General features: G+C 45.1%; 1 protein-coding gene across 1 annotated transcript in view; it reads left to right on the top strand.

Annotated features, from left to right (window-relative positions):
- The window catches only part of JAK1 (Janus kinase 1), a 63351-nt gene that overhangs the window by 25876 nt on the left and 24434 nt on the right, over positions 1-13041 (top strand). The window contains exons 2-3 of the mRNA XM_061469722.1: positions 10051-10130; positions 10967-11165. Of these exons, the coding sequence (XP_061325706.1) occupies positions 10125-10130; positions 10967-11165 (205 nt within the window). The 5' untranslated portion in view covers positions 10051-10124. The remainder of the gene's footprint in view (positions 1-10050; positions 10131-10966; positions 11166-13041) is intronic.

The raw sequence follows: 13041 nt of genomic DNA, 5'->3' as shown, positions 1-13041 counted from the left end.
TCTGGGACAAGTCTCCATTTTGTGACACGATTTGAAAGCGAAAAAGCTTTAGAACATCTGTAGCCGCTCTCAAGGAAGCGGCCACAGGGCTGAGCACGATGGAAATGACCGTGTGTGGTTGTGGCACCTGGAGCTCTGCTAGAGTGGCCTGTGACCAGTGACGAGTCTTGGAGGAGGGAGCTCTGCAGTAGCTCTGTGGTCACCAAGAAGTCCTGACCCCTTTGCATGTTTTCATACTCTTGAACTAGAAAGGAACGTGTGTAAAGTCCACCTACTCGGACCGTTGGTGTTTGGAGGATCTGTCGCTTCTAATTCAACCTCTCGTGTTAGAGGCTGTGGAGTGGGATGTGGGAGACCCAGGCTGGTTACCAATGCTGTCGCTGATTTCCTGGGTAAGTGGGCAAGGCACTGAATTTCTCCTTCTCATCCACTCATTTGCAGAAGAGACATGCTGATAATGTTTCTTGTGCTGTCTCACCCGTCTTGACTTTTGAGAGACATCAGCTGTTTGCTTGTTTTGGTTTGTTTCTTACTAAAGATCGTGATCAGAAATCCGGGTGCCATCATAATAAATCTAAGCTTGCTTTTCCCTTAAAAGCAAGTAAAAGGTAGGATTCCCTTGTTGAGGAGCAGCAGTGGGTTGTGGAGATGGTCCTTGTGCATGTTTTGCAACAGGGGGGTACAAACAGCCCCCTCCCAGGTATAATCTTAGTCTAAGAACAGTGCAGTGCCAGGATGGCACATGTAGGATCTCGGGTTCATCTCTTCTCCACATGCACAGGCTGCTGAGCAAATGAAATCACTGAAGTGAATAAGGTGGAGGTGGGGTGGACTGTGGCTTGGCTTATGAGGAGAACTTGGAGGAGGGCCGGTAGATGCATAGCGAGTCTCCAGACATCACGTTGCTTCATCAAAGATTTGAGCACGGTGACATCTCTGAGATTTTGAGGCTTGGGAGAGCAGGACAGAGTGACTTCTCTTGCTCCAGTTCGGTTCTGCACTTACAGACCTCCATCTGGAAACCACGGATGATCAAAGTGCTTCTCCTCTCTCCTGGTGGCTTGCCCTGCTTAGGAAAACTACTGGTAGTTCCTGAATATTCAGGAAGTAAAGGTGCCTTGAATTGGGTTGTTTTGGGGAGGAGGAGGGTAGATGTTGAAGCTTTGTAGAAGTTCCATCACAGCGCTGGATGATGAATCTCCCTTGTGCTCCTAAACCCCAGTTCTGTCCTGGCCAGGCAGCTGCTCTTGCCACGTACATGCACAGCGCAGTTGCATGACAACATAGTCTTCAGTGGGTGGAGAATGCTGTGTGCGTTATAGTGGTTTTTCTTCCATTCCTTCCATGTTCATTTCCACCCCTGCCTTTCTGATGGATCTGTGCAATGAATACAGTGTGTTTTCCTCTCTTGGAGAAGGTAGAGCCATTCCCTGGGCTTCAGCACCTCTTTGTAGACCTAAAGGCTGTGCTGACTTTGGGCTTGAGCCTACAACCAACCACTCTTGAATTGAAGGAGTTGCTGTGCGTTAGTGGAGCTGATGGACGTGACCCCGTGTTCACTCTTTGCCCTAGCTGAGGCACATGGTGTGAGCTTTCACTGAAGTCTTAACCAGGGCAGGAAGAGCACATCCGTAGTCTTGCCACATCCAGTTCTAGTGACCTGAGGAGGATCAGTTGCCAGATGAGCCCAGAAGGACCAAGCTTTGCACCCCCATAACACTTTCTCTTCCCAAAAGACATGGATTTGGAGGTCTTTGCCACAGCGACTGATTTTCCTGAAAGTTTTTTCACGCATTTGAGCTGAACTTCAGGAAACCCCTTAAATCAGTGCAGTGCCACCAGGAAGAGGCTGTGTTTCCTGAAGATCTGCTTCATTGCTGGGAAGGTGACGTGGCTCTTTGCCAGTGAGCTTCCATCACTTCTGAAAGGGGCATACTTCTAGCTGCTTGCTAGCGTGGGGTTGGAGGTGAGTGGCGTGGAGAAGAACATAAAGGAAGGAAAAGGATCATTAATGCTGTGTCCCGGGCAGGAATAAAAACATATTGTCTGGGTAAATCTCTTAAAGCTGGAATGCCCCTTCGCTCCCGTCTTAGTAATAAAGCTCTTATTTAGATGGTTGGCTTGTGGTGAAAAAAAACCTAAATGAACTTTCATCTAGTTAGTGGTAATAGGGTTTGGAGTATTGGCTACATGGCAGTTACATAAAATTCGTGTCATTGTTTGGTAGGTTTCCATGATGGGTAGAGGCTCGGTTAGAGGCATATGTTTGCCTCCAAACTAATGTTTAAGCTGAGAAGTGGTTAGTATTGACTATACAAGGATTTAGTAACAGATTGTAAGCTTCTCAAGAATTGTGTTATTAAAAGCTGTTATTATACCAGAAATTGCACACATTTATAGTTTAGAAGCAAGTTGTAGAAGTTGTTGGTCACTATAAACACCCAAAGGAACATCAGGCTGGAAACATCAGGTAATTTAGAGGGAAAAGTGACTTTGTGTTCATGTCCATGCTCACACATCAGTAACAGCCATTACAGATGGGCTGATAAAGATGGTAAATTAACAGGCAGCTATCCGAGCGAGCTGAAAAGCGTCTTCCCACATGGGTGACACGTCAGGAAATTCAGAGAAGTTGCTGAAATTGCATTGGAAAAGCAGAGGAAATGAGCATGGTTCATTCTCATAGCGAGACAGTGAATTGAGTGGGTTCCTCAAGTGTTGGGTCTGGTCCGGAGCAGTCAGTAAGTGAAGCAGGCGGCAGGAGTCTGCCTCCTCTGCTTTTCAGAGTTATATTGCTAAAAATGGAAATATAGAACGTCTATTAACATAAGTGTGTGAATAATGGAGGCTGGCTGACATACCCTGCCCTGATCAAGATGCTGCAAGGGCTGGAGCAGCTCTGCTCTGGCACCAGGCTGAGAGAGCTGGGCTGGGGCAGCCTGGAGAAGAGAAGGCTCCTGAAGGGGAGACCTGAGAGCAGCTCCAGTGCCTGAAGGGGCTGCAGGAAAGCTGGAGAGGGGCTTGGGACAAGGGATGTAGGGACAGGCCAAGGGGAATGGCTTTAAGCTGCCAGAGGGGAGACTGAGATGAGCTCTTAGGCAGAAGCTCTTCCCTGTGAGGGTGCTGAGGCGCTGGCACAGGGTGCCCAGAGAAGCTGTGGCTGCCCCATCCCTGGCAGTGTTCAAGGCCAGGTTGGACACAGGGGCTTGGAACAAGCTGCTCTAGTGGAAGGGGTCCCTGGATGAGGAGCTGGATGAGTCCCTTCCAACTAAAACTGTTCTGTGATTCTATGATTCTGTTATCCTATGTACCCTGTTTTTCAGTTAAGAAAAATAGCTATGCTTTAAAGTATTTTTGCTGAAAATATCCATTATGTGTGCTCTCAGCCTCATGTTTAAAACAAAGCTTTACAACATAGGTCTGTCACGTCACAGAATGCATACTATAGAAAAACCCAAGGGGAATTAGTGTGTCTGGTTTGGGGGCAGTGGTGAGCAGTATGTGGTGAGGTCACTCTGAAGAAAAGAAGAAAGTGGAATGTGTAATTCCACTGAATTACACATTCAGTGCAAGAATCCTGCGGGAACAAATAGTATGTGAAGATGATGAAATATTGCATGTGCACAAAAAGGACCCAAATAGAGTTTAAAAGGCAACCTCATTCTGCCCTGTAGCGTTTGGGTTCCTGAATTTCCAGAAATGATACTTTAAAAGCTTGGGTTTTTTTTGTGCAGTATGACTGGAAAGAAACACCCCCAGAAAAGAGCATCAATAGCAGTTATTAGAGTTAGTCTTAAAGTATTATTAGCGAGTGGGAGATCTGCGAGCTGAAGTAGTGTAGTGAGCAGAGCCATGGGTCAGAACAAGACAGTGGCACCGTAGCCTGAACCTTCTGCTGTCCTCAGACTTACTTGGACAAGAGTCTAGACCTGAGGGAGCTCTGTGCATGCTCATTTTCTACTTTTTTACCTTTTTCTTTCCTGTGAGCGTTCGTCCATCGAGGCTGGTCCAACCTTTGTCTACGGCAGTGGTGGCTGTGCCTTGCCAGGGCTGCTGGAGGAGGTGGTTGCTCAGCGGTGCGATGGCCCTATCAGTGATGTGGGATATTAATGTGCTGCTTTGCTATTGTATTGTTACTGTCTTTTTCTCTCATTAAAATGTACGAAATAGAGCACTTTTAGGAAGTGATTTTATGAATTTATGAAGGTTCTGTTTTAAATGAGTCTCTAATAAGTTATCATAGAATCCCAGACTGGTTTGGGTTGAAGGGACCATAAAGCTCCTCCAGTTCCAAACCCCTGCCACAGACAGGGACACCTTCTACTAGAGCAGCTTGCTCCAAGCCCCTGTGTCCAACCTGGCCTTTGAACACTGCCAGGGATTCTGGGTTATGGTACATGAGATGTACGCCCCATTTCATACGGCCTGTGGCAAGTTCTTGACTTGAGTGTTGAAAAACCATAATAATTGAGATCTTTTGAATTGACAAACTATGCTACCACCAAATGTTCATGCCCTGCATGCCTGAGGAAGCCCTTTCTGTTACGTTCTTAGCATAATCATAAACATCCCCTGGCTCTGTCCCTGTCATGAAACCAGAAACTAAATCATCCAAGAGGGAGTAAAAAGAGGAAGAACTTGCACATGGTGCTTCAAAGCAAGTTCTGGTTTGGTCGGGTTTTATCTGGGATTTTCCTCTCCTCACATTTTAGGGACTTTTGCTCCTGAAACAGACCTTCCATCTTTGCGTTTTGCTGCCATGGTCTTTGCTTATGGTGGAGGGGTTTGTGTTTTCCCTTTGCCCATCAGAATGTTTTATGAGTGGAGAGCAAAGGGTGCTGGGTCCTTGGGGTCCTGCTGGGTTGTGAAGCGACTTTAAGGCAGCTGAAGGCATTTCTCCTGGCAGGCATCTCCTCTGCCTCTCTTTTGGGAATTGGAGCAGCTCTGCTGGGAGAAATTAAAGTGTGTCCCACTGAGAGTGCGAAAACTGAGCTGGGGTAAAACCCCAACACATCCTTTTATGTGGTCAGATGGGGAGCCCAAGCTGTGTGCCATCAGCAGCCTTGTTTGAACTCAGTCTTCTGAGTGAGAAGTCATCTTAAAAATGCCCTTTGGAGCTTGTAGCCAGTTTCTATTGGTTTCTGATGTCTTGAGCTACCTCCCAGCTGGTGATTTTATCCTGTTTCTTTATTCAAGTGAAGCTCTGTGTTTCAGGGTATTTTGTGGAGAGGAACTCTTGGCAGAGCTGGGTGCAGATGTCCCAGCTGCACAGGAGGCTTTGGAGCCAGCCTGGCTTTCCTGGGCACCTCCATCCATGACAGCAGCTTAACTTCTTCCCTGTGGTTCAAGGAAGATTTGCAAATAGTTTCTCAAGTATTTTATTTATGCCATTGCCTTTTATTTCATTGATTTTTGAGGCACACGAAAGTTTCAGGGAGTTATTTAACAAATCTGGTGTCCTCAACATAAAGAGGACATGGAACTGTTGGAACAAGTCCAGAGGAGGCCACGAGGATGATCAGGGGCTGGAGCACCTCCTGTATGGAGACAGGCTGAGGAAGTTGGGGCTGTTCAGCCTGGAGAAGAGAAGCTGCGTGGAGACCTCAGAGCAGCTTCCAGTATCTGAAGGGGGGCTACAGGGATGCTGGGGAGGGACTCTTCATTAGGGACTGTAGTGACAGGACAAGGGGGAACGGGTTCAAACTTAAACAGGGGAAGTTTAGATTGGATATAAGGAAGAAGTTCTTTCCTGTGAGGGTGGTGAGGCACTGGAATGGGTTGCCCAGGGAGGTTGTGAATGCTCCATCCCTGGCAGTGTTCAAGGCCAGGTTGGACAGAGCCTTGGGTGACCTGGTTTAGTGTGAGGTGTCCCTGCCCATGGCAGGGGGGTTGGAACTTGATGATCTTCAGGTCCTTTCCAACCCTAACTATTCTATGATTCTATGAAATAGTGTTGCATATATATAGAGATATATGTTTTTTTTTGCCTTAGAAATAACAGAACTATTTTGCTTGAACCACTCTGCTTTTACTAAGGAGATCTTGGCAATTCCTTGGCAGGAACTTCAAGTTTTACCAATTATTATTCTCTCTATTTATTTCACTGTTCTAATAGTATAATAGTCAAACCAGACACAAACTGATTTTGAAGAACCTACCTTTAGAACTCACTCCTCCTGTTTTGCAACTTGTCGTCTTCCTGATACCAACATACTGTGATAATATTTCCTCATCAGTGTATGAGGAAAAAAAAAGCTTTTTTGGCTCCAGATCTGTTCACTGACCTCCCTCAAAGAAATTAAATGTGAGTTTTGGCAATCGTGGGCAAGTGGTTTTGGTTTTGTGCCTGTGCGTGCTGAATAGCACTCATTTTGTGGTTGTCACCCATTGCCTGCAGGATGAACCATTGTCCCCCTCTGCTGGTGGTGCACTGGGTGGGTTGTGCTCACTCCGAGTTATTCTGAGGCTGGAATTCAGACTTTAAAGAAGGTGACAGGTCGGTGTGTGTGTGTTGGGCAGGATTTAAAATGACTAGAGAAACCCTGTGCTTTAGGGAGCACTCAGAAGGCTGTAATGCATCAGGTTTCGAGGTGTGGAGTTAACAAGTGGTATCTTGAGAAAAGCCATCCTGCCTTCCCCTAAGTGAGTCCAGAGGAGGCCACGGAGATGCTGTGAGGGCTGGAGCAGCTCTGCTCTGGAGCCAGGCTGAGAGAGCTGGGCTGGGGCAGCCTGGAGAAGAGAAGGCTCCTGAAGGGGAGACCTGAGAGCAGCTCCAGTGCCTAAAGGGGCTGCAGGAAAGCTGGAGAGGGGCTGGGACAAGGGATGTAGGGACAGGCCAAGGGGAGTGGCTTTAAGCTGCCAGAGGGGAGACTGAGATGAGCTCTTAGGCAGAAGCTCTTCTCTGTGAGGGTGCTGAGGTGCTGGCACAGGGTGCCCAGAGAAGCTGTGGCTGCCCCATCCCTGGCAGTGTTCAAGGCCAGGTTGGACACAGGGGCTTGGAGCAAGCTGCTCTAGTGGAAGGGGTCCCTGCCTGTGGCAGGGGTTGGAGCTGGAGGAGCTTCAAGGTCCCTTCCAACAGAAACCAGGCTGGGATTCTATGATACTTTGCAGTGTGCGTCACAAAAGACTTTCCACCATGAGAAACAGACGTCAGGTGAAGAGAAAATATGCTCTGAACAACATGAATGCTGCCCTGTCAGTCAGACCGTTCCTAGCAGAGTCTGAGTGTGTCCGTGTTGTCCTGCACTGTGTCCCCTGCTCAAGGGGGAGGATGGGTTAAGTTCTGGGGAGTGCTGCAGTAATGAGCAGGGGAAAGTGGAGCTTATGGTGCAGGAAGAGACGAGTGGAACGTGGCACAAGCCAAGCAAAATGCAGCCTGAGAAAGGATGCAGCCAGTATCTGTAAGTTCATCAAGGAAACATGCAAGGGAGGGAGATGATCTGGAGGATGCACACAAGAAACAGTGGTCTCCTGTGGCTCTAAACCCTTCTAAGTGTCAAAGGATAAAAATCCCCTTCAGATTTCGGACATGAAGCATGATGTGTAATGTGATGCCTGAGATTGCAAAAGCCAGAGTGGAATGGCCATGGAGAGCTCTGAGTCACGCACTGGGAACAGTCGGATGCACCAGTACATGCTTACAGGCAGCAGGGTCTGGAGGGGTGAAAGGGTGTCCTGGCTGTCACCATGTGCTGTGAGCTGTATGTACCATAACACTGCTGTGTAGAACTGGTGAGAGCTGCCGCTGCTGAGACAGCAGGAATTAGTCTTGTTTAAGGAGGCACTTTGGAAGGTTAAGACACATTCTTAAAAAGGTGAATTCCATTGAGCATGGAAGTATCTGGAAAACTCATTAGGAAGTTAGAGATTGGACGTTGGTTGCTTTGGTTCATCCCCAAAAGCATATTGTAAATGAAGCAGCACTTTGAGGGTGGAATTGTTTTTGCATTCTGGGAACTGCTGCTGTGATCAGAAACAAGAGTAGGAGCTATTGAGCAAAACCAAAGAACCCTGTGTTGAAAAGCAACAATTTTGATTTATGAATCCACACAAAAGCAATGGTTTTAGGTTTCCCTTCTTTTTTTCAGACATCTGGACAACCTTTTGAATCTTATGCCCACACACACATTACAATATATTGAATTTCACTTGTAAGATATGTCATTTAAAAAGGAGTGTTTTCACTTAGAGTAAAGCTGATATCTTCAACCTTTTGCGTTTCAGTTTGATGGTGCTATGCAGAAATAATTACTGCCTTGTCTGCATATTCCAGTAATCATGCTATTACTTCTTCTCCATATTGTTGTTGAGGCAGTGTGTCTGGAAACTCAAATTTAGCCTTAAAGTGGCACGGATGGAAGAAGCATATGCAATTCAATTGTAAATGTGTGTTGTGCTGTTAAATGTTATCTTTCTGTCTATGGCAGTATCACGTTTGCTGGGCAGTTTCCAAGCAGAAGAGAGGATGTGTGGCAGTGTCAGACTTTCTCCAGACTAAGCCTAAGGCTTATAAAGCAATATTCATTGAAGTCTGCTGTGGCAGCAAAACCAGTGAGCATTTAGTTCAAGTATGTCTGGCAGAGAAGAAGGAGAGATGGAGAATACAAATAGAGGAGTCTTTCAGCCTCAGATGAGTGATGGGTGATGTTTAACCAACCCTGCACTACTGTCATGTTTAGTTTAGACACATTTTGTCACATTGAGTTTACTGTCACACTCAATTAGTGCCTACCCCAGGAGAAGCCATGGATGGTTTCCACTTGAGAGCATGGAGTTGTGGCTGATGGACAGTGATGCAGAACAAGTGCCAGAAGAGAGGAGTCTCTGGAGATGCAGAGCAGAGTCCCACATCATTCTTCTCTTGGAGAAGTCCAGACTATTCCTCACCTGGCTTATTCCCATGCCAATGGGAGAGGAGCAGCCTGTCCATCTTTGGGAAGAAGCATGCAATCATGCCTTCCAAGCATGCCAGCTCTTCCACTGATGCTCTGCACTCTACCATCAGGGCTGGGACTAGGTTGACATCTCACCAATGCCCATTTTTCCTCCACCTGCTTCTTAAGGATTCCTATAGCATCTCATTTATTTTACAGCCCTGGTGTCAGACAAGGCTTTAAATAGAGGCACTGTCATGCCTGCCATTGAAAAAAGATGGTATTGATATTTTCCTGGCTTGCTTCAGGTGGTAAGGCTAGCCTCTAACTTTGGGTGGGAGTAGTTTTGCAAACCAGCCCCAGGATACTGAGGTGGTTTGTGGTGTTGGATAAGGCTTAAAAAACAAATGTAGGGTCTTGGAAGGTGCTCCTGCTGCTTGAAGACACTCAAGTCACAGGCTGCAAGTCAGGGTTGTTCAACCTGGAGAAGAGAAGGCTCTGGGGAGACCTTAGAGCAGCTCCAGTGCCTTCTAGTGGAAGGTGTCCCTGCCTGTGGCAGGAGCTTGGAACTGGATGAGCTTTAAGGTCCCTTCCAACCCAAACCACTCTGGGATTCTGTTCTATGAAGGTTCCTCTGAGAGAAATACGACCCTTACAATGGTACTTTCTTGAGTAGTTTCCTTATTCTCTGCACTTTTCACAGAGCAAAGGAGAATAAAACAAAGAAAAAACCCTGATAATTTGAATGGGGAAGAAACAATAGAGACTGGGGAGAAATTGGAATTAGCAACATGTAGTTAAAAATGTGAAGAATTAAGTGACTTCCAAAGCTGGGTGGTCACCCAGCTAAGGGTTGCTGTAGTTATGACACCAACCTGATGGCTGATGCTCTGAAAATGTAATAAAAGGGAAAAAAAGAAAGAATAACCAGAAAGAAAGGCTTTCCCTTTGGTTTTTGTTTGAATCTCAGCCAATGCACCCAAGGAGCCAAAAGAAATCAGTGCACTTACATACACTCCTAGATGCTTGCTGTGAATGTCTTTGGACGAGACTAGGTTCAGTTCTCAGTTATCTTAATGGAAAGATTCCTTTGGATTTCAAGTGGCCTGACCGTATATTTTGTGCCTCAAAATGTACAAAGCAAATCCTAACATGTATTTTGTATTTCTTTTGTCAGCCAAGGTCAAGTTGCCCTTGGGGAGTGTGAAGATAATCAGTTTCAGTTGCGTTGAGGATCAGACAGTCACATAAATGCAGGTGTGTTGGCTCTTGAGGTTTGGGTTTGTTTGCTTTCGGTGGGAGGATTATTCATAAACTGTAGACTTGGTGGTTTGGGCTTTTGTTATTAATTGAGTTAAAGCTTAGTGAAACATGGAACACAGACCCCATAATACCCAGAGTGTGTGTTCATCCGTTTCCTTTCTGTTCTTGCTATTTAAGTACGGGGTATAAAATGCAACAGGAATTTTCTTTCAGGTCAGAGCTGTCTTTTATGCATTCTTGGCAGTCTAAAAGCTATTGCATGAAACCTACTTAGCGCTGCTCTTTCCTTCTGGAGAGAGAGAAGTAATAATAAATAACAGCTCTCCAATAAAGCTCGTTTCACTGTGACACGTTAAGTATCGGGAGTTTAAAAACAAAGGGTGAGAGGGGAGAAAACTACCAAATATTTAGCTGTTAAGGAGATTGTAAAACAAAAAGAGCTTCTATTTTTAAAGGAAATATAAATTGTACTGTTTATATTACTCAGCCTCAAGTATTGTTTTCCAGCCAGTTAAATTCTTAAGGATGTGAAAGTTATTCCTGTTTTACAGTAAAAAGAGAAGCCTTCTAGAATAATTGTGAAACCACCAAAACAGAAGGGAATTACTTGGAACAGTGACCAGAAACAGGATAATCACTTTTCTCCTCATTTGTGAAAAGTGCTGATTTGGAATAATCAGGTTCCCCAATGTGAAGACTTTGAGGAATGCTATGCCTAGCCCCTAGCCCATGGTAGTATGCAGCACCCTTATTAATCAGTGGGTTTGTGTTCTCACAAAGGCTTAAACTCATCCTCACATGTTCCTTAACTATTTTTCCTCCTCTTTCAGTATCTAAACGTAAAAGAAGATTGCAAAGCCATGGCTTTCTGTGCAAAGATGAGGAGCACAAAGAAGAGTGAAGTAAACCTGGAAGCTCAGCATCAAGGTTTAGAAATATTTTTCTACCTGCAAGATAAAGCTCCCATTTCTTACACCAGTGGCGAGTTCACCTCAGAGGAGCTGTGCATCGAAGCAGCCCAGAGGTGTTGTGAGTACATGGCTTTTATATAAGTTCTCAGTGGCAAGGCCTGACAGCACAGAGAGGGATGCATCCTTCTCTGCATGTAAGTCAATGTCTGTAGAAGTACTCATGTTAGTAGTCTAGGGTTGGTTTGGGCAGTTCTTAAACTGCTTGAAGTGGAAGAAATTGTGGGGAAAGTCTGTCTTCAGATTGATTGAAGCGATGAGCTCCCACCCTTGTGTCTCTCAAATACAGGTACTGACTTTTTAACTTGGGTGGGATGATGAGGTTTCTTTTAAGAGAAGAGGAGACACTGTATAGAAGTGAACACAAAGCACACTTTACCTCATACAGTAGTCAGGATCTGTCCCATCTTATAAAAGTTTGGAGAGGGCTAATGGAAACAAAAAACCCAATCAAAACCTGTTTGCTAGTTTCAGTTTTCTCTTACTTGACACTTCTTTGCAGAGAGTTACTCACCAGTTAAGATTACCTGAATGGCACACAACTGCAGTAATGCATAAATGTATGAAGAAGATATCTTGCTTTGTCAGTGTGGTCCGTGAGTCACCAAAATACTTGAACATACAAGTAATTCTACTGGAATTAGTGGATTTAATCTATGTTTCAGCCTTATTGAACCAGGATACTTATATATTTAAAGGTTCTTTCCTGCCGTGATCTCAATTCTGTGTTCCCCAAGCTTCATGGAACACTAGCTATCATTCAGTTGACATGGGAGCAGTGAATCTGGCTGTATGAATGGGCAAACTGGACCTAAGCTTTCCTGCAGCTCTAAAATGTTTTAGGTCGTCACCTTGATTCTTGTAACATTTGGTACCCTTCAGTTCAGTTGCCTAATACTTCTCTTCCATTGGAAAGGCAGGAATGATGGGAATCTGCAGGTCAAACCGCATCAAAGAAGTACTCATGTTGGTTTTGAATAGTTTTAATGAAAATGAGGAGTACTTAAATCCACCTGTTCATGTGAGCATGTAAGAGCTGTGAGCTGCTGCTGTTTGTATGGGTGTGAACCCACATTCTGTGCAACTGCTCCCGGTAATTTTGGTTGTCAGCTTAAAACCCTTGAAGAAATGGCTTAAAATGAGCTTTCCTTCAAATCACATCTTGAATGTTAATCTGTTGATGGCATCTGCCTACTCCTTGTTGACCTGCAGAAGGCAGTGGCTGCCCAACCCCACCTTTAGGCTGCTTAGTATTCATTTCTGTGGTTTCCCTTCTTCCCTTCTGTTCTCCACAGTTCACAATAGAAATAGTTTCACTGAATCCTGTAGGACCCCAACAAAGTGCTCTGCAGTTGGCCTCATTTCAGAAAGACACTTAAGCACATGCCGCAGAGCTCCTTGCCCTGACCAAGGGCTTTTTGCCTCCTATTGAGCAGGAAGCTGAAGCAAGGAATTCAAACAAGGGTAGACCTGTAAACATACCATAGCCTGTTCTTGTCTGGGGTGGTGTAAATGCAGAGGTTAAAGCAGGTCAGCCCAGACACACAAGTCCAGGTCTTGTTCTTTGTTGGAAAAGCCTCTGATGAATTAGCAGAGAATGGAAAAATGACACATTCTGTTTTCTGTTTGTTTGATAATGGGAAGGGGATTTTCATCCTTTCACTAAATCTTTCTCTTAACGATGGGAGTAAAGTTTATTAGCAAAATAAAGCTGAGGACAAAGTAGTGGTTTTGTTAAAACACCCATTTCTGTGATCAGGAAAAAGTGAAAATTTTCAAGTTACATCCTTTTAAGATAAAAAACCTTCTGCAAAATCAGGATTTCAGAATAAGTTTAAGGTTTGAAGTACGCGAAATAGGTTTAATACACACTATAAGTGGTGGAGCGAACCAATGTGCACTTTGCAGTTCCACTTCAACCATGATTTCCTACTGTT

The sequence above is a fragment of the Pezoporus flaviventris genome, unplaced genomic scaffold, assembly GCF_033815535.1.
Source record: "Pezoporus flaviventris isolate CSIRO_AGI_PZ_B2104156 unplaced genomic scaffold, CSIRO_AGI_Pfla_v1 ptg000059l, whole genome shotgun sequence".
NCBI lineage: Eukaryota > Metazoa > Chordata > Aves > Psittaciformes > Psittacidae > Pezoporus > Pezoporus flaviventris.
This window is presented reverse-complemented; position numbering and strand designations above follow the sequence as displayed.